Raw genomic sequence first — 20832 nt, forward strand, 5'->3', positions numbered from 1 at the left:
TATGTCATATCAGGTCAGCCATCCTCAGGCGACACAGTGGTGCTTTGTTTTCTTGCCGTTCAGGGTGATGAAAGTTAGAGAGGAGGGAATCTTTTATTGGTAGTTAAAGATTGTAGTAACAATCAACAACAACTAAGAAGTAACTCAGTTGCCATTTGTGAAAATGAGGCTTACAGATGTCATCGGTTTTTCAGTATAACAAAATTTTTGGTTTTGGATATTAGCAATAATGATGTGATTTCTCAGTTGAAGATGCTCCCATGAATTCACCACTTAAACATATTAATATTTTGGTGTTTGATGTCAGTATCAGTGAAATACCATACCATAACTTTTAAACTTTTAAACTGTCTCTGTGCACCCCTGTCCTACTTCTTGACACCGTGGTAGCCCCAAGGAGACACTACCAGGAACTGTGAAGCGACCAGAGTGAGCAGTATTTGAAAATATTAGCAGTACGTTGCGGCTTTTTGCCCTTTTTTCCCTGTTGTACAATATTATGTCACAGATTTTGAAAGAATGACCCAGATGCGGAAAATGTTCTACACACACTTTGGGGCCTCCACCAAATTCAGTGCCTCTACAGCAGACAGTTGAACAAATTCTAATGCTCAGCCCGAGCTTCACCTCTCTCTCCATATGTATAATACATTTGTGTATTTTAAATTTAAATTTTTCCTATAAAATAATCAGCTCCTCATTCTCCTCCTAACATTTTATTTAACACAGCTTTACTGAATGTCTGTCGAGTTGCCAAAGATGTCAGACTAGCATTCTCCAATTCTCCCTCCACAGCATTTATCTCCCTTTATTCCAATCTCAACGTGTAAAATGTGACCTGATTTTAAATTTCCTAGTGTCCAGTGAATCCAATGATACCAGTCCTACAGAATGACTATAGGAACAACTTAAATTAACAGTAGTTCTCCTTTCATTATGAATATATAAACTGTGGGTCGCTTGAAGTAGTCTTGGCAAATCGAGGTAAACCCAGTCCTGATAGTCCCTCAGAAGCTTACAACACAGAAATAGCAGCTGCTGGTGCCTCATGGTCCTGCTCATCTTGTCCCATGTTTATGAGTAAGGCAAGCTGGTTAACATGACTGTTGTTCTTGTTTTTCCTGTTTGTATCATGCATGATATTCAAATCAGACCAGGACACGTACGAGAAAGAAAACATGGCTTTACTAAGCAGAAGGCTTCCAGTGTCATACTCATCACTCATCATTTATTTTACTTAGGTACAGCTTGTTTCCCAAATGCTGATAGCTCTTGTCTTGTATTAGGAGGTTATGCACAATGCACAAGCCTTTGACATAATTGGTGTTTTTTGTTATGAACTGGGTCACCTACAATGCAAAGCTATGCCAACCAAGCTTAAAAGAAAAACAGATTATTACAACTTGGGTTTTATTTTCTCAGCTCTGGCCATGATTTCTAACTGTTGGGATATCATTGTACTCAACAATATAATTGCTTAGATTTCAGAATTGCTTTAAAAAATAGGTCCAACAGAGCAAGAAACACCAGCAGCCAGATGACTAGGCTGTAAACAAACTCTTATGTTAGTCAAACTGTGTTATTATTAAGATTTTTACCCATCATCAGTAGCTGTGCACACTCACAGTTCTTCTTACAGGTTCATTCACTAACCTTACTTACACCAGAGGTGTCCACATATTCAATCTTCTCTGCTGGAAAACATACACTGGCCACCTGTTCGATAGCACTACAGCAGAGACTGTACTTTTCAAGACCACTGAGACTGCACAGAGTAAGCAATCAGATCATGCTTATGTTCTACCGGGCCCTTCTGGAGAGCATCATCAGATATGGAATCACAGCTTGGTTTGGAAACTTAACAGTGAAGCTGAAAAGCAGCCCCAACCTCTATCAAGCTGCTGAACTCTAGTGCTAAATCTTAGCACAATAGAGCAAATATGTCATATGTTGATTTTATGTTGACTGTATGAAGGTTTCTTTTGTGGATGTTTGTGTTATTAAGCAACTGATTGTAGCCTGTGCCCAAGACACATTTTCCCCTCTGGGACACTAAAGTGTATCCTATTCTATTCAATTGTTTACAGCTAGTCTGATCATCTGACAGCAAAACAATCAGAAACTCAGCCAAAGTGTTTTTGTTCAGGAGCTATGTGTGACCTATAAACACGAGACAGGGTATTACCTCACCTCGGATTCAGAGCCAGCTCTTTGTAATGACAGTGACAACCTTTCACTCACACTCATGCTCGTTGGCTCCTGCGCACAAACAACCACAGTAAAGCCAGAGTGGCACGCCAGAGTTAAAGCTGTCTTGATTTTGCCCCAAGTTATTCTGCTAAGGCTTTGTGTCTAGACTTGCTGTTGAGTCAACAATATTTTTAGACTGCGGACTCTCAGTTCACTACCTTGGTCAGACAGTTTATGGTTTGATTAAAAAAAAAAAAAAAGCACAGCCTGGCACAATTTGAAGCTTTACTTTGTTCTTTGGAAAATATGGGCCAGTGCTGTGGTAGATCAGTTAGCAGAGGTGGCGGCACCTTGAGTTTCTCTCACCCTCTTGTGCACAATGTGTCTAGCCAACAGCATAGGACTCTTAGCTTATCCAATTTGGGTCACCACCCAATTCGCATAACTTTACTCAGGGTTTACCAAATAACTGGCTTTGCTTTGCTGGTCAGCTTTCCCCTCACCACCACAGTCTGATACAGTGGTTGCATTACTGCAGGTGAAGCCCAGTCACAGCTAGCTTTTGTTTTCTTGTGCCCTAGCCATAATGGAATTAAGCTTTTTAGTTAATTCTTGACCTTGGAAAAAAGCTTTAGAAATGAATCTTAACTCAAGGTCCACTTAATAGCTCTTTTCAGGGCTTTAAACCACTTATTATGGTCTTCATCGTCACTGGAAAAAATTGTGCCAAGAAAACTGTAAATTATATTTGTTCATTTTTTATTATATTCATTTAGACCAGAGGTTTTCCAAGGCGTGCCTCCCCAGGGGAAGAGTCAGAGCTGAGTCGAATCTGAACACACAGACAGGATGCACATATTTTTTAATTCAGTGTGACTGAAGCAAGGATTATACTTTCCTCATCCGGGAGTCACGTCCAGGTGCCTCTAGCGCTGCCAGGGCAGTATCCGATCTACTGTGCATGTGTGGAAGGAGTCCGTCCAAAGGTGACTCCAGAAAGTCAAGTAGTTCGCGTCGCTGTCCGTGTGAGCTTCCGCTCCCAAGTATATTCGAGCCTTTACACTACGCCAATAAACATCCACTAATTTGCTCAGAAATCCTAGAAAAAGAGACGCTCCTAATAACTGCAGAACTTTATCATTTTTTAAAACTGCCCTTGTTTGTTTACATTTTGGCCAACAAATGCAGGCTAAAAAAGGGGCCCAAGTTGCAGTCCTCAGCCAAATAACTGACTCCATGGCAATATTACAATTCCTCTTTAAGCCCCCAAATTATGGGATTTGTAGTTCCAAAATGTACAGCATCATTTTCCCTCAAAAGTAATGAATAATAATTGGAGTAACAAAATCCATTCATATCAGATTGCCCCATTCAATTGTGCTGGGACGGGATGGGTGATTGTCAGTTGTCTCAGTTTTTGTAGGGGCCCACATTGTCAGACATTGAAAACCCCTGATTTTCAGTAATATTAATAGAAATATTAATAATGGATTACATTTATATAGCGCTTTATCTTAGATACTCAAAGCAGAGTGTAGCACCCACCTGGGTGATGCACGGGAGCCATTTTGCCGCAGAACAAAAGCCGCACATCAGCTTGTGTTGGAGAGGGAGGGAAACATAGTGTTCCATAGAATCATAATTGGCTCTATATTTCCCTCCCTCGTGAGCTGATCAGCAACTAAATCAGCTGACTATAACAGTCAGCGAAACACACTAAGAGCTTGTTCATCTTTATAGCTTAATAATTATCCAATAACTATCCACCTATACAGAAGATATCATTCTGTTCTGTAACAGTGACACAGGAGGCTTCATTCTGTTCTGTAACTCCCCCACATGCTCTTTTGATTCCTCCCACAACCTACGAATGAGGTGATGTCAAGTTAAAGAATGCTATGTACCTTGTAAGAATGTAGAATGATGGCCCAGGTCCATTTACTGGCCATCAATAGTTTTAATTGCCCTTCTAGGTAAAATTTAAACACTTGAGTGAAGAGATTGTCAGTCTAACGTGCCTAATTTAGTTTAGGGAATAGAACAGCTATCCCTGGGTAATTGTACTCTGGCTTCTCCTAGATGACTTTGCTCAGAGACTGCTTTTGTCCCAATTTTATGTCAGACTGCTTAGCTATTTCCATCAGATATCAGAATACAAATGGTGACTCTTTGCCCCCTTCTCTCACGTTGTAGTTTGCCACCTCAAGGATTCAGACACACACATGTTGAGCCCGGGGATGGAATGTGCTCGTTGGCTATTTGTTGTGTACACAGGCTTGAGCCTGGGTCATGAGATTGCTGCTTGGGACATGTTGCACTTCTTTCACTCTACACATCCGTTCAGCTAAAATCACCTGCACTGTAAAGCCACTGTGCTTTTCCTTTCTCTTTCTCTGACACACAGAATGGATGTTGCACTGACATGGTCAGTGGCTGGTCATTTAAGGTAAGGTAAACAAAGAGCCAGCTTCTATGAAAAGACATGGCAGACAGCAGGGCTGGCTCAAGTGGCTGTTTTTTCATGATTCTGTCTGTTCTTTATCTTGGTGACCCTGAACTGTATTATCCCATAAGTGGGAGGTGAGGCACAGCACATTCTGCGGTCTTTCTTACTAAGTAGCTGCATCACTTTGGAAACTTCTCTTAAATGGCGAAACTCCTGGTCTCAGATCATCTGTCATCAAGACCTTGAACAGTGTCATCAGGTGCTTGTAGTCAACAGACTTGTGTAACCACCGGCAGTACTACAACATGCTACACCTAATATTTCTTCAACCATTTTATTTTGCACTGTCCGAAATGACGAAATATGACCCTCATACTCAGATTCGAGCACACTTGTGTGTGTCACGACACCATGGTTAAATTAAGAAACACTGATGTAACACGTCTTTCCAAATGTTGCTGCCCGGCCCTCTAACAATTAGTAAGATGTATTTAGAGAAAGTGAGATGAGTTTGGGGCGGCACGGTGGGACGGTGGTTAGCACTGTCGTCTCACACCAAGAAGGTTGCTTGTTGTTAACTGAAAAGATGAAACCAGATTTTTTTCTCTTTCCCATAAAAAAAAAAAATCAATTAACGAATCTTTAAGTTATTGAAAAAAATGTAGGCATCAGTCAACAATTATGATTGTTCACATTTAATATGGGTTGGTCTGGTGCCAAGGTAACAACAATAGATTCCTTTTTGTTAACCAGAGTGTAAAAAGAAAGACCTTAAATCTTTGGAATCTGTTTGTTAAAATAAACCATAGGCTTCTACTTATGAACCCTATATGCTGAAGGGTCTCTGGAAAACAGCATATGGGGTCTTTATCGTCCTTTATCTTCCTGCACTTGGGTTGTTGCTTGGGTGAATCTAATATTGCAGCAGTTCATCCTCTTATTGTGACTGAGTAAAACTACTAAACCCATATTCTTTGTGGTGCTGTTGAATCACCAGAACCTCATTAAAGCCCCATTTTAGGAGTGCAGAATCTATTTAGAGCCGCCAGGTGAATCAGTAGTAAACACACATTTGCACAGCAGTGTCCTTCAGGACGCTGTTATCATGCTGTTACATATTCTATACAATATACTGTGGCACATGGGGCGATATGTTAGTTTTTTGTCATGATCATTATGGAGATGAGTAGTCTCCTTGGACCACAGCATTAGTCCTTCAGATTGCAGCGTGGGGAAGGAGGGACTCTGACGTAGGCAGCACGGCCGGAGGCGGTCGCTGACGTTTGTTGTAGGCCGACTTTTACCCGAGCCAAAAGGGGCGGGTCTCTAGTCCTGTAAAACGGAATCGGAATACAATATACATCTGTTGCCATTTACAGAGCAACTCTGTTGACTCGACACGCGCTTATTTCCCCCGCGTGGAATGATAACAGCAGTCAGTCGTTCTTGTCATAGTTATTATTTATTTATCCGTGTTACCCGTGCTTTATCGGTCTACTGTAAGTACAGTAATTAAAGGGAAAGCCACATGCCCTCTATTCGGCGTGATTTGTGAGGTTGGTGCCGTTAACTTATATGAATGAATGAATGACAACAGGCAGGGAGAAACGGTGTGAAACTGCCTTCCCGCAGTAGAAAACGGCTCCACAACCAAAGAGCGGGGAGCGCTCCGAAAACCTTCGCTGCCGTCTGAATAGCTCGCGCCGGGTCCTCGGCTTCAGCCCACCGCCAGCATGCCGAGCATGCGACAGTCCTACACGGTGACCGTGCCCGAGGAGCCGCCGGCCGCCGCCTTCCCGTTTCTGAAGCAGGAGATGCGGAGAAAAGGCAGCATGTCTGGCTCGGTGCTGGTGTCAACTTTCGTAGGGCTCCTCATAAACCAAGCCAAGGTAAGAGAGGGTCCCCGCTATGGACCGTTATCTCCGCAACACCAAACTCCATTCAAAAATCAGGCAATTTAATGTTCCATATCGTATTAGAACTTTATTATTGGCAGAGCTATAAAACTCGTAAGGCACAAGTTAAGATGCCATGTGAAGTGCCTACAATTTATTATGAAATGAGGCATATATAATTCTATATCAAATAGCAGTTATCATACAGAAATTGGTGCGTGTGTGGTATCCATTAACGTTATGTTAAATCACAAAAACACTCGCGCTGGGTAGTAACAAGCCGATAACGTACAGTAAAGGAAAATTTATTATTTTTTCAATATAATATTTAAAAAGTGCTGCTTTACAGGTCATATAATGCTGTTGGAAAGGTGATATTTCTTGTTCTAGTGCGAGGTTAATGTGAGTTGGAATTGGGGCTACGGTTCACAGATTTTGTAAGAGAGCTTTGGTTCGTTGCAGGCATCATTATAAAGAGGACGCAGATGTTTACTTCACTGACAATGTTATGTATCGTGTCAAAGATGAGTCAGTTTAACGCTGAAGTGAGTCATTTGCAGAGGTAAGCCGCTCTTTTAAGCCGCTGTACTCCGCTGTGCCTGGATCAGTAGGCCTGGACTGGCAGGTCACTGGTTATATAACCACCGTTTAATCCCCCTCATACGTTACAGCTGCTCTTACTGTACTGCTCTATCCCACCCTAGGACTATAATGGGCATACATAAAGAAATAACCCATTCTGACTGGGTTTCTTTATGCACTGTAGCCTATACTAGGATATGTATGTTGCTTCTGGCAGATTCCATGGACACAGCCATACCGTATATATAGATACATGTAGGTCTGAGTACACAGTGTACAGAAAAGCTTACAGGCATTGACGTGTAAGCCACTTCAGCCTTTAGACCTTTAAGGAAAGATTGGTTTAGATTAATAGGTTGAAGGTATATAATGATTTTCCCTGTGTTTAATAATTTTAATGGTAGAAAAGCCTCTTTAAAATAAGTGTGAAATATGTAGAACATTAAAAGTCCCCTGGAAAGCCAAAAGACAAGGCTTTATAGAGTTAAATCCTCCCATGCTGGAATGGTTTATGTAATTAAAAGTCACAAATAAACTAATATGTTTTCCCTACATAAATGATATTAGAAGTGTTCAACAATGATTTACCAATATCTAATAAATGGCTCATTGCAGCAAACCAATATATTGTCCTAAACTGTGTACTGATAGTGTTGGAAATGGGTCCAGTGGTTAACACATATATATAAATATATATATACACCTTGTGTAGATACATGAAGGTTAAACTTACACATTGATTGTTGGGTACTTGTCAGCTGTTCTTGTATTTGTAATATGAGGAGACCAAGAGGAACATTTTTTAGTGTGTGCTCACCAGAGTCTTGCTGCTGCTATTGTTTGTGTGTGTGTGTGTGTTTGTATATGTGTGCATGGTCCCAAGCTACAGCATGGAGTGGAGCTGCTGTGTGCCAGCTTCTGTTATGTAATGAGAAATCACATTAGAATACACTTTAGTGCTGGCCAAGCCTGGCAGCTTGGCACCCTTTCTGTTTTGTTGTCACCGTCCACCTGCTCCTCCTGTCCTGTCCTCCTCCTTCCGCTCTTGCTCATCATATGTCCTCTACTCCTCCCTCCATACAGACCACCACATGCATGACGAGGAAAATGTGCTGTCTTTAGTGAGTGCATTTGTGAAGAGAAATTTGTGTGAAAATGTGCACTAGTATTAGCATGAATTTGTGTATGTGTGGGATTATTTGTGATCACGCAAATGTTTGTGCACCGCAGGCTCTCAGCACACCAGTACGGACCGCTGTAAGGTTAAAGGTTGCTTTCTACAATTGCTCAGTAGTCTTAAAGCTAATGCTTAAATGATGAATCGATTATCATTTAAGTAATTTATCAAGTAAAATGTGGACAGTTGCAATCAAAAACAACAATATTGATTTTAATATATTTCAACATAGTTATGATATGGAGGATGTTTGCAAAGTCACTCAAAAAATGACAAAATTATTATTGATTGCAAATATCATTTAATTACATTATACTAAATGATCTTCACACATAAAGCACGTGAGCGTTTTCAATTAGCTGGGAATGATTCATTTGGACTCCATCATTTTGCTAAATGAAAGCATGATAAGTTTATATTATCACATCATGATTCCTTTGAAAATCAATAAACTATCATCTTTAATTAGTCAGACATTTCACGTTTGGGCTCTGGGAACATGTGATGTTTAATAAACAAAATGGTTATCACTTAATTGAAAAAATGAGCAACACATTGATTTATAATGAGAGTAATCCTGTTCTTAAATGTGAAAAACACATTGTCTATCCTACAAATGGCAAAGCAATCAAAAGATGACAATGGTTAAGATGTACTGCACAGAATATTATACATTTCCCTACTGACTTTGAGTGCTAATTCATGTTTAGACTTGATTTAAAATGTGCTCATTCACTTACTGTACGTAATCGTTGTTGTTTATCTCAGAGAAGTAAAGCCATGCTTTTTTATATCAGACAAAAATATTACCAACCAGAGCCTGAGTGCACCACACTGGAGTGTGAGTAACTTGGCAGGAGATCTTTCATATGAGGATACCACGTGTGGTATTTATACCGTATACAATTAAGAGGTGCAGGCACTTTGTTTCACATTAGTATTTGGTTCTTTTCTGTCTACTTGTCAAGGCCTGTGGTGTGATCTTCCAGTGGAGCATGTTGGGATGAGACAGGCTTCAGAACAATGTAAACATGAGCCTGTTAGCGAGTTGTTAACTTTTCTACCACTGAGGTTGTATTTTCTTTCCTGCTAGAGAAATTCATACCAGTGGAGATGTTTGAAGATGAGCAGAGCAGTTCCATAAGAAGCCATTGCATTGCTTCACCGCTCTCACGCGGTGGCCTATACAGCGCTGTGTACAATTTATCCCCAGTGGGTGAAGGCGGTGTGTTAAGAGTATCCTCTAAAATTCTTTCAAATGCAAGGCTATATTTATTTGTATTTCTCAGAAAGACAACCATTCTTCTCCGTAAGAGGATCTCACTGTTTACTTGTTTGCATGTAAGTGTGTGTGTGAGAGAGATGAGCTGTACCTCCACGTCAACTGACGCCGGCTCAACAAGCTCTGATGACTGATTTCATCCCTCTGTGTGCTTTTTAGAAGGGAGAAATAAATACATTGTCTCTCGTTCCCTATCAAGTGCCAAACGCCGAGCGTGTGTCGCCGCAGACTGCACACGCAAACTAGTGCGCGAGCAAAAGTGTCACTTCTGCTCACATGGGAGAAACTTGACAGCAGCAAAATAGGTAGCTCATAAAGCGAGAGGGAGATTGTTTATTATGGTCTGCCAAATAGAGGGACAGGTCAGAACAGGCTGTTCTGCTGCTCTCTCTCACGCTGGTATGCCAACCAATCAGCAGTTGGCATTCAGCACTGCCAGGTGGACCCAGGCATCCTGCTGCTGGTAGTGTGAAGTTTAGTTTACACCCTCAGAGAGACAGGCAGAGCAGAGAGGGGGAAAGTGGCACTTGTTATTGCTTTGGTGTTGGAGGCAGATTATTAGAGTATTGCCAATACTGCAATAAGATATTAGTCATCCACATAGAATCTGAATGAGCTTTTTGAGTTCCCATCGGTGTACAAGAATATTGTGTTATATTACTATTTTTGTTTCTTGGAAGAGTTTTGGTGTCCCACGAAAGCTGCAACATAGGATTTTTAAACTTCTTAAAGAAAATCATTGTAATTCTGAGTATATTATGTCATTCAGGGTTGACCGATATGGCAGTCTATACTGTGAGACAATGTAAATACGTCAATCGACAGAGGCATTTGCCTTGCTGTTTATGGCATCGTACCTGTGGTTTAATATCTCTGGGTCTATTGGGCAGGACTGCTCTATGATAAGATTAGGTTTTATTATGATGTTTTTTATCAATGTGATGAAATACCTTGCTTTGTCAGGTGTTTATTTATTTGCTGGATTATCAAAAACAGACATCACTAGCTTGTTATATATCCATAAACAATTTCTATATTACACTATATGTAGATATTGTAATTATATGTACACCAATTTAGAGGATTTTATCAATATTCCCCACTTCTATGTTATTTAGAGATTTTAGTAATGGTAAACATATAAGCAGTCTCAATTCAAAATCTGTCAGTATTGCTATCCAAACATTACACAAACCCTATTATTGAGCCGCAAATACCGTGATATAAAAATACTGTCAATTTTATTGACCAAATGTTGCATTTCCTTTATTTATATGCACTGTGAAGAGTTGTTAAACTTAATAGCAGATGGTACCGAGATGATCAGAACGCTCCTATGCTCCCCTCAGGGATTTCATTAGTCTGTATCACTCTGAGCTTGTTATTTTCCCACACCATCTCCAGTCTCCACACGGTTTAGATAACTAAGGAGCTGCTGCAGCAACACATGTTTGCAGAAGGTTGTTTAAAGGTAGTCTTTCTTTAAAAGGTAAGGTCTGATGTTAACTTCAGTTTAAACAGGAAGTCTTCATCCTTTCCTTTGTTGGTTCATTTCTTTGTTTCATCTCTCGTTTCTGCTGCCAACTATTGTGTATATCCAGCGGAATAGCACAAACGTGTCTAATTCTTTCCCCCTGTGTGTGCACAATATGAACGAAATAGGGACCCACTCATGAAAACACATTATCCAAAACTCCACGTAGTGTCGATATCAAAACAAATGTAAAAATACATTGGGGTTATGGTGTCAATTTCAGAACGTGACTGGTGTTTAAGGGAGAGTGGTGTACAGTTTGAAACGTGTTAACCTTTAAAAAAGATGATGGTGGAAATTTAGGACCCCAAACTAACTTTTACACCACCTTCCCGAAATTCTAACGTCGTTTCACAGCAGAGCCGGCAGATGTGACATTTTTTGTTAATCAGCTTTGTGAGTGGCTCATTCTTTCAAAATGCCAGAAATCTAACTAACCGATCAAGGCAGCGGTCGGCCAGAGAGGTAAAATAAATTTTTTGTCAAGTCTGGTGGTTTAGACGAGAGTGAAATAGCTGGTTAAACAAAAAGATCACACATCAGTTTGACAGCCTGCATATAACCTTCAAATGTATAATGCAAACCTTTCTGTCTTCTTTCTGAGATCGCCTTTTTTGATTTTTCCTAAAATTAAACAGTATTTCTTCAGGGAGTGCAGTAATAAACAGTGGCAGCGCTGTGATAAATACCACATGTCCAACAGTTTGTCGGACTTAGCAACAGTAACTAAGGGGGGGGTGACTTAGCGAAGGGTCAGTTGCCTCAAGGATTACTTCACAACCCTGTTTTGCTGCGCTCGCTCAGTACTGGACATATTGTAAAAAATGCTGTCCCATTTAGTCACATATACACAGAAACATGGGAAAACGAGGTCCAGGTTAGAAAAGACGATAAATAGGAGTTTCTTAATGAGAAACGATGTTCACCTCAGCTTTCACATGGTCACTTGTAGAAAACGTTGATGAATAATGATTTCTCTACTTTCCTGAACTCAGATGACACAATGCATTTCAAATTAAATGGTCAAAAGCAAATGAGTCTTATCAATCAACAGCTTTAGGTATAAATTACTAAATAATTAAGTATAAATAAATTAATATTGAACATTGAATTCATTATTTCCACACAGTGGTTTCCCTATGAATAGAATGTAGTCTTAAAAACCCTTCAGCCTGTTGAGCCATCACCTTTTGATAAATATCAGCTGATGTCCGATGCTTAAGATGAGCACGTCAGGCATTTGTTACACTTGAATTCCTTAGATTATGCTTGACGTAAACACAGAATGCGTGCTAGACAGTTTAATCTCCCAGCTGACGGCCAAAGTTCACCCACTGGAGCAAAAAAAAAATTTTTTCTTTTTGTGTTTTCCTATTAAGTCACTGTGGAAACCAAAGGCATAATCAGGGATTATTCATTTCTTCCAGCCTCTTATCCTTGCTTTGACCCATTCCCTCTGCTCCAACGCCACCCTCCATCCCTCAAACCCGCAGTCCCATATCTTTGAAGTAATTGAGCTCAGTAAATGGACAGATTTTACTTCCGCCAAGCTGGATGCACGCCAATGGGACATATCCGCTGTCTCTTATTCCCGGTTTTAGGAAGTAGTTCAACCTGGCCTGTGGAATGCTTTTTAATGTGGCCTCTCTGTTCACCATGCTTTTTAGCCTCAAAGGAGTAAGGTTTCAAAAGTAGCTCGCTAGTTGCCTGAGTTGCTTCTGACATTCATGAATAGAGCATTTATACAGTTATCCCCTTGGGCTGCCTCTTTTGTGTTAAGCATCAGTCGGCTCACATGGAACGACGGGGATATGAACAGTGGATGTATGTTCCATCTTGTGACTCTTCATCTAAAAAATACAAATAGACTTTCCTATCACACACTGATTCTTCCATGAAACCTCTCTGCTTTAGTTTAATGTATTGCCAACTGCAAGTGAAAATTAGACAGATGAACTGATTTATGAAGGTGTTACGTGAGGTAGCTAATTATTAGGCCATCTTATTATATTGTTAAATATCCCCAGAGGGATGCATGGAATGGATGCAAAGTAATTGGAAAAGCTGTCCGTGAGGAATAATCAGTCAGTAGCTCCTCTTCTGCTCTGCATTTGCTGTGGTGGGTTACATGAAGTTATAGTCCAGCAAGGATGGACAAAAAAGATTCAGAGTCTGGATTTTAAATAATAATTTTTATAATTGATACATTACACATAGTACAGCTATATGGAGAGTAAACAAATGTGCTAGGGTACAAAAGTGCAACCCTTTTAGTCCTTGTTGGAGTGCAAAATGAAGCAGGCATGTCACCCTATATATGGGTTACTCTACAGGTGCAGCTGGCCAGTGATCTAGGACTTGATTAAACACACATGAAGCCAATTGCCGGCAGGTCAAGTCATTACAAACACATTAGAAAAATATAATTCCATAGCATCGACACACAGATATACAGTATATACATACAAGTTAGCTTGTATACTGGGAATAGAACCCACTGATATGGAAGGACAATAAGATCTATATATAAGTCACAGAAACAGGTGATATCTAATTCTTCATTTAACCCACTAGACTGGGATTAGAACAGTCAAGTATTTACAAACAAATGTCAATTTAGGTAACTCATAAAAAACAATGCACAACATAAATGCAGAGTGATTTGTTAATCTGGATCAGTATCTGTTCCTCTACATTTACATTTACAACTCATATATCATCATTTGTACATCAACTTAGCATTTTCCAAAGGAAAAATGTTTTATATGCATATATTTTTAAAATAGTTATTTTTAGCATTTTATTTGTTACCTTCAAAAATGGGGAGGTAGTCAAATGTACACATTGCATTTCCTGTGACTACTTCATAATAAAAGTCAACTCATCTTTCACCAGTTAAATGCTTTAAATGTGAAGCTGCAGCAGTACCAATGTTTGGTTTGGTTTTAAAATACAGCATTTTTTCCTAGGAATGTCGCCTCTGACATCCAGTCTGTAATACTGCTTATATACAATACTTTAATCAGTGGGCCTGAGGCTCAATCACCATTGTGTTACCTTGTTCTGTGATAGATTATGACTACTACTTTAAGAGTATTGGTGGTGGTGTGTGAATGGTCATTTATTTGGTTAAAATAACATTAAGGTGATTTGAATGTCACAGGCTGCTTCTTTTGCTGTGAGAAGATATTTGTTGTATATTGATATATGTTAGTGTTAGTGTATGAAAAAGCCTTTGGAATATGTAGTGTTGACTTTAAAGCCCCTGAAAACTTTCATATCTTTGATGAGGATTGCAAAACAAACTCTTACCTGAACGTAGCAGCTTTGATTTCATTATAAACTTCTGACTTGAATTTTTGAAATGATGCACCTCTGTACCTGTATCACCCCAACCCCCCCCCCCACCCCCCCTTTATATGCTAAAATGTTACACAGGTCTGGCTTTACTGTTATACATGATATTAAACCCGCATACTGTGTTAAAACTAGAAGGAAAGAACAGCAGAATTCACATAGTGGAATTAGCTGTCATCACAGTCATGCCACAGGCTGGGATCAGAGCTTGAGCCAGTAATTCATGGATCTTGACACACATACATAAAAGAATCCTGTTTGACATAGTTTGCTGAGGATTTAAGGACTTGGATTATAACTGCAATTTACACACTGTCAAATGAATAGAGGTAGTAGGATTAAAGAAGAAAAAAAACATGATTGCTGTTGAATTGGGTGTCATTTACCTCCAATAAATAATGCTCATCCCTGACCAGTATTAGCTGATGTAGTATAATAATCATTTTCCCCATAATCAAATCCCTACAGTATGGTGTGGGAGATTTCCCTCAACAGTTTGTAAAAGCTGCTTCACCTTGCCCGAAGGAGCTTGAAACTCACCAAAAATAATGTAATAAGTTTGGCTTTTAGTGGAGCGCGGTAGCGTCCCATGATGCTATAAACGGTGCCTTCAAACACAAGTGAAGTGTTGAGTTAAAAACTGGCCTGAAAATAATCCCAGTCTAAAAGTCCCATCTGCACCAAGTCATGCACTCCCGGCTCCTCACGCTCGAAACTCTCTCACACACTGAGTCACACACACACACACACACACACACACTCCTCCACGCTCTGCCATGTCACTTTGATGTCACAATGTCCTCTAGCTTTCCATCCCGCAAAAAAAATAAGAATAGCGTTGCTACGGAGACAGAGCCCAGGACATTGCTTCATCGCCGTGACGTCTGCCGGGCCGGCCGAAGGATCGGCCAATTGCGAGTGGACAAGCAGGCGTTATTAAAAGCAAAGCTGCTATTTTTGGGACCGGCCGTGGCATTACTCAGCAGAGTGCAGCAAAGTCAGATGAACGCATTCCAGTGGTGGGGAGAGGCTGTGTGTCTGTAAAATTTGAGGTGACCAGAGTGGATTTGTGAAGCTGGACACACAACAGGAGGGCTGTGTTTTTGTTATATGGCCATGGCTAATAAAGTGCTCCATTCACTACAGTGGAATTTACAGAAAGGAGGATTTAGATAAGCCATAGTTAATTAAACAGTAGGTTTTCCCCCTCCACATGCTGTACGGACTCTTTCTCATGAATAAGAAACAGATGGCAGAGGTTATTTATGTAAGAGTAAAAAAGCTGTTCCTGGATCAGCACTCATAACCAGATAAGCTGCAGGCTCGCATTACTGATGAACAGACGAACACGCTCCCGATCATGTCAGCCTGCAGAAGGCTAACAGCAGAGCTCAGGACAGGACAACTAACGTCACATTCAGTGTCCTTTCTCTAAACCTGCAATGCAACGAAGCTCTTCTGTGTAGAGCTGAAACGGCCGACAGCTGACTCGACAGCTACGGTATTTTGATAATCAGTTCTTTAAAGCTGCACTATCAGTATCTTTATATTAACTATGGATTAAATGTGCTCATGCTGACCCGCAGAGTCTCTTTACTCTGCACCGCTCCTCAGCTCTGCAAAGCTCCATTTTTTTCAGCTTATTGTTTAGATTTTTTGATGAATCCGAAAAATAATTGGCACATTAATCAGTAATGAAAAAATCTGCTACTTATTGTAAGAATGTGTTAGTCCCACTTCTGCCGAGAAAACACTCTGCTGGATAGAAATGATGGAGCGTAATATTGCCATCTCCTGATCAGCTGAACCCTGGTAGTGTTACTGTTCATGCTGATGCACAGCAGGTTGAGGAGACTGTAACAATTCAAAACATTTCCCAGCGCACTCACATAACGCCTTCTGACACCGTTAGGCTGCTGATACCTTTGTGAATGGTGTGATCATAAAGGCCTACTCATGTGCGCTGATGAATCCGTGCAGCTGTGGTTGCCGGGTCACGTCCAGGGTGTGGTGAGGCTGCTGAACGCAAGACTTACACGCTCATACACAAGTATGTGTCTCCAGCTTCTCTAGCACGAATTGTAGATGTTGTTGACATCATCTAGAGATTAAAACCAGAAGATGAGAACTTTGGGCCACAGCTACTTTTTATATACACTTTCCTTCATTAGGGCTTTAAAACTCACCCTTTAACAACCCCGGCCCCTTCATCTTCTCATGCTCTGTTTGATTTAGTCAGTGAACGGTTAAACTCGCCTTCAATTCACTTTCCGTGGTGGTCCTGACAGACTCTATGTGTGAGAGTCCAGCTTTACCACAGGTGAGAGTAACACGGGGGCATGTGGGTAAGATAGATTTCAACTGCCAGTCAGATCAGGTGACTGCTGTTAAGATGCCGGCCCTGCAGAGTTGCTTTCTGCTCAAGTTACCACATTGTTAGTTTCTCAACTTGTTTTTTATACGTAAAATTGGTAGAGGAGTCCAACTCAGTTTTTTGACGGTAGTTCGATCTTATAATAGCTTATGTAATATCACATCAGTATCAGTATAACAGGTGCTTTGACAGGGCATAAAGTTGGTTGGTGGATAGAATGATGTGAAAAATGAATTAAATTTGGTGTGGATGGTGTTTTCTGAAGTGCAGTTGTCCGCTGCCTCTGCTCCTTAGTCAAGGGCTCAAGTGCATTCCTTCTCCACCCCCGTGTTCTTTGTTAGTTCTTCTTCTCGCTCGACAATTATATAACCACTCAACTTATGTAATGAAATTTAACCGCAACAAGCGATGACATAAGTTCTACATTTTGTACCATTTTAAGACTTTGAAATCATCATAATATGCTTTGCCATCTGTTGTGTTTCACTGAGCTAACATGTCTGTATTTCATGGTTTGTTGCACAGAGAATTTGCCATAATAAAAGCTTGAGTGTAGAAAGTCCTTAAGGTACGGCGATCCCTCGTTATCTACTGTTGTTGATCAGATCTCTGCCATCTGGGAGTGATTACCCAGAGAGGAAGTGACTGAGAGATAACAAAAACAAGTTCCTCTCTAAAGATAATGCTCCCCTCATTCCTAGATGGACACGACACATATCACCCAGATTCAACTGCAAGTGTAGATAGATCACATCTTTGTCACATGTCCGGGTTTTGCTGATTCTCCTGCTCCTCGGGGGAAGTACAAATCCAGCCTGAAAGTGGTTCAGGATACCGGATACGTTACAGTTCTGGGTTACAAACACAACACACAGAAAAAACAGTGTTGACTATGCGTTTAAATGTGATTAAGTTATTAGAGGTGTCTTGTCAAATTCACACTGCAGTCACAGTTGAATAGAAGTGGTTCCCATCTCTAACTAAAACAGAAGTGACTGAGAGAGAGAAGGCTTCAAAAATTTTATTTTAATTTTCAGTATTCATCAGAGACTATATTTGGGCTTTGTTCACCTCTTTACTGATCAATTCATGGTAAAATATTGCAAATACAGGCTGAAAATGTAATATTTATACACATAGGAATAAGTTAAGTCAAAGTTAAAAACCATCGCACACCATAATGCAACATGGTATTTAAAAGGGTATTTGGACTTAATTTTCCCTGTTCACAAGGCTCCTGGAATAAAAACCAGGCTCTGGACATTTAAAAAGTTTCACCGTTAATTATGGTTGGAAGATTATGTTTTGGCAAGATGAACATGTCTGTATTCTTGGGTGAATTTAAATACGGAAAAAGAAGAATATAAGGTGGATTTGCCTTTAAAATTTCATCTAAATATGTTGTCTTTTGTCTTTCAGAATTCAAAGAGTGCCCAGGGCCTGGTGGGACTAAAGAACCTAGGAAACACTGTAAGTACAGGAGCCACATATACGCCTAATTACATCTGTCTAGAGCCAAACATCTGGCAACAGTGGAGGAAGACTCTCGCTCTAAATTCCCATAATCCAATACTGTGTTACACTGATGGCAGTTTGTTGATATCAGGTGGAGGCCACGAAAAAACACAAGAGTGGTGGTCCAACGAGTGTCCATCTACCAGGCAACAGGCAGACAGATGGCTCCCAAAATAAACGATGTGTGGTGTGTGTGTGTGTGTGTGTACACAGTAACCTAATCAGAGAGCTCTGAACTATGGACCAGGGAGGGCTCGTTCTCTCTCTCTCTCTCTCTGTCTCTCTCTCTGACTGGTTTGATCTCACCACGTTGCATGTGTCTCATGTGGACACGTGATGGGAGCAGAACACACACAGTGCTGTCTTTGAGCTTTGAGATACGTCTTTATAGCCAGTGATTATTCTAGGGTCCTTTCACTTTGTCTTGTTTCAAAATGAATGAATGCACTTCCAGATCTACAAGACATCTTTAAATGCAACATTTATGTATTTTTAACTAAATATGATAAAGGTCAGACTGTCACATGTTCACTGTTAACTGGTTGTTGTCAGGAGTGATCTTCCGTTCAAATATAGCAGAAAATGATACTATATTATACTATGTTGTCTGTTAGCATGTATCACATGACTGCAGCGCATACCGTCAGGTTATATCCAGGAATAGTATAATCAGATTGTAATGAAATGTAAGTAAGCTTAAAACACATTTTGGGAAATACACATATTTGCTTAGATAAGAAGATCAGTACCACTCGTATGTCTGTGTAGTAAATATGAGTTTGGAGCCAGCAGCTGGTTAGCTTAGCTTAGCTTAGCTTAGCGTAAAGACTAGAACCCAAGTGTGAAAACAACACAGTGTGGTTTTATGGGGCGTTGTGTGCAGGACTATTTCTTGGACCAGTGCAGTGATTTCTTGTGGTCTTGTTCTCACAGTGAGGTTGCCAGGCAACCAGTGGACACTCCAAGATGTTGGCGCCCAGCCGAGAAACACTGCACATAACCCCGCCTGTAAAAGCACAACTTGATGTTTTGACACTTTTTGTACAGGTTAAAAACATGAGATGTGTCTCCTTTTCCCAGTCATTATGCTAAGCTAAGCTAACCCGCTGCTAGCTCCAGTCTCAAGTTGTTGTTGTTTGTATACTTCCATTAAACAAACGAGATAAAGCTCATCAGTTAGCTTTAGAGGCGCTTTCCCCCAGTTTTCTTTCTTTACGTTAAGCTTACCAGCCACATTTGTCTTAATCATACAGATGTGAGAGTGGTATCAATCTTGGCATCTAACTCGTGGCAAGAAAGTGATTTGCTAGATCAGCCCGGCAACAAGCAAGTCAAATAGTAATAGTTATATTTGAACTAGATTATATCTTCAGAAGACAGATATTTATGTCTGTGGCAAACTAAATGTGTATAGAGTCTTTTTTTTTCTTTCCTGCAAATGAAGGGAGCTCGGTGTTATTTCATCTGTAAGGGAATCAAACTGTTTGTGATGGTTTTCCTTGCAGTGTTTCATGAACAGTATCCTGCAGTGTCTCAGCAACACACACAGCCTGCGAGACTACTGCCTGCACAACTCGCACCGCAGAGACCTTAACAACAACAGCCGCACCAACACAGCCCTCATGGAAGGTGAGAGACGTGTCACACGGGCCCCCTAGAGTCCAAATCAAACACTTCTCACAGCTGCTCACGAGTAACACACTCATTTCCTCTTTACCTCTGGATTAGATCTGCATCTTTCAGAACACATGTTAGGGATCCTTTGTTTGTAGGCTTTTCTAGGTCTTTTAAGTATATGGGGTTTGCATAAAATCTGAGACAGGGTTAGACAATGAGTTGCAGAAGTTAAAGTTTCACAGGTAGAATTTGCCAAATGTATTTTATGTCCTGGTGTGTGAGTAACTTCAGTGTTTTTATGCTCTGGTAGAATTTGCCAAGCTGATGCAGACCATGTGGACGTCGTCCAGCAGTGAGGCGGTCAGCCCGTCTGAATTCAAAACTCAGATCCAGAGATACGCTCCGAGATTTGTGGGATACAAGTAAGTGTTGTTACGCTCCTCACTCCAAGCACTTCACATGACCTCTGTCTGAACACAGGAAGATGAGCTGATATTTCTGTTTCTGTGTCCTGCAGCCAACAGGATGCTCAGGAGTTCCTGCGTTTCCTCCTGGATGGCCTGCACAACGAGGTGAACAGGGTGACTGTCAGGCCGAGAGGCACAGTAGAGGACTTCGACCACCTTCCGTAAGTAATCTGCCTGACAGACAGTGTGTGTGTGTGTACCTGCACCTGCCTGCACAGGATCAGCGGACCTGATGTACCTCAAAACAGACAGAAACACCCAGAAATCCTGTGAAAGTAGGGATGTTACAAATGAAATGAACCTCTGAAAGACACCAAACGGTAGGAGCATCAGGACCGTTGTTGAGGCCATTCATACATACTTTCATTTAAGGCTGCGTGCGACCGCTTTACCTCC

General features: G+C 40.7%; 1 protein-coding gene across 4 annotated transcripts in view; it reads left to right on the forward strand.

Annotated features, from left to right (window-relative positions):
- The window catches only part of usp2a (ubiquitin specific peptidase 2a), a 42939-nt gene that overhangs the window by 15840 nt on the left and 6267 nt on the right, over nucleotides 1–20832 (forward strand). For 2 of the 4 annotated variants that reach the window (XM_046074651.1, XM_046074650.1), the window contains exons 4-7: nucleotides 18257–18307; nucleotides 19858–19981; nucleotides 20280–20391; nucleotides 20487–20597. In XM_046074651.1, coding sequence (XP_045930607.1) covers nucleotides 18257–18307; nucleotides 19858–19981; nucleotides 20280–20391; nucleotides 20487–20597 — 398 coding nt within the window. Of the gene's footprint in view, nucleotides 1–6013; nucleotides 6526–18256; nucleotides 18308–19857; nucleotides 19982–20279; nucleotides 20392–20486; nucleotides 20598–20832 lie in introns of those variants that run through there. The other 2 variants (XM_046074654.1, XM_046074652.1) reach the window with 2 other exon arrangements.

This window comes from Micropterus dolomieu, linkage group LG17 (assembly GCF_021292245.1).
Source record: "Micropterus dolomieu isolate WLL.071019.BEF.003 ecotype Adirondacks linkage group LG17, ASM2129224v1, whole genome shotgun sequence".
In the NCBI taxonomy this organism is placed as follows: domain Eukaryota; kingdom Metazoa; phylum Chordata; class Actinopteri; order Centrarchiformes; family Centrarchidae; genus Micropterus; species Micropterus dolomieu.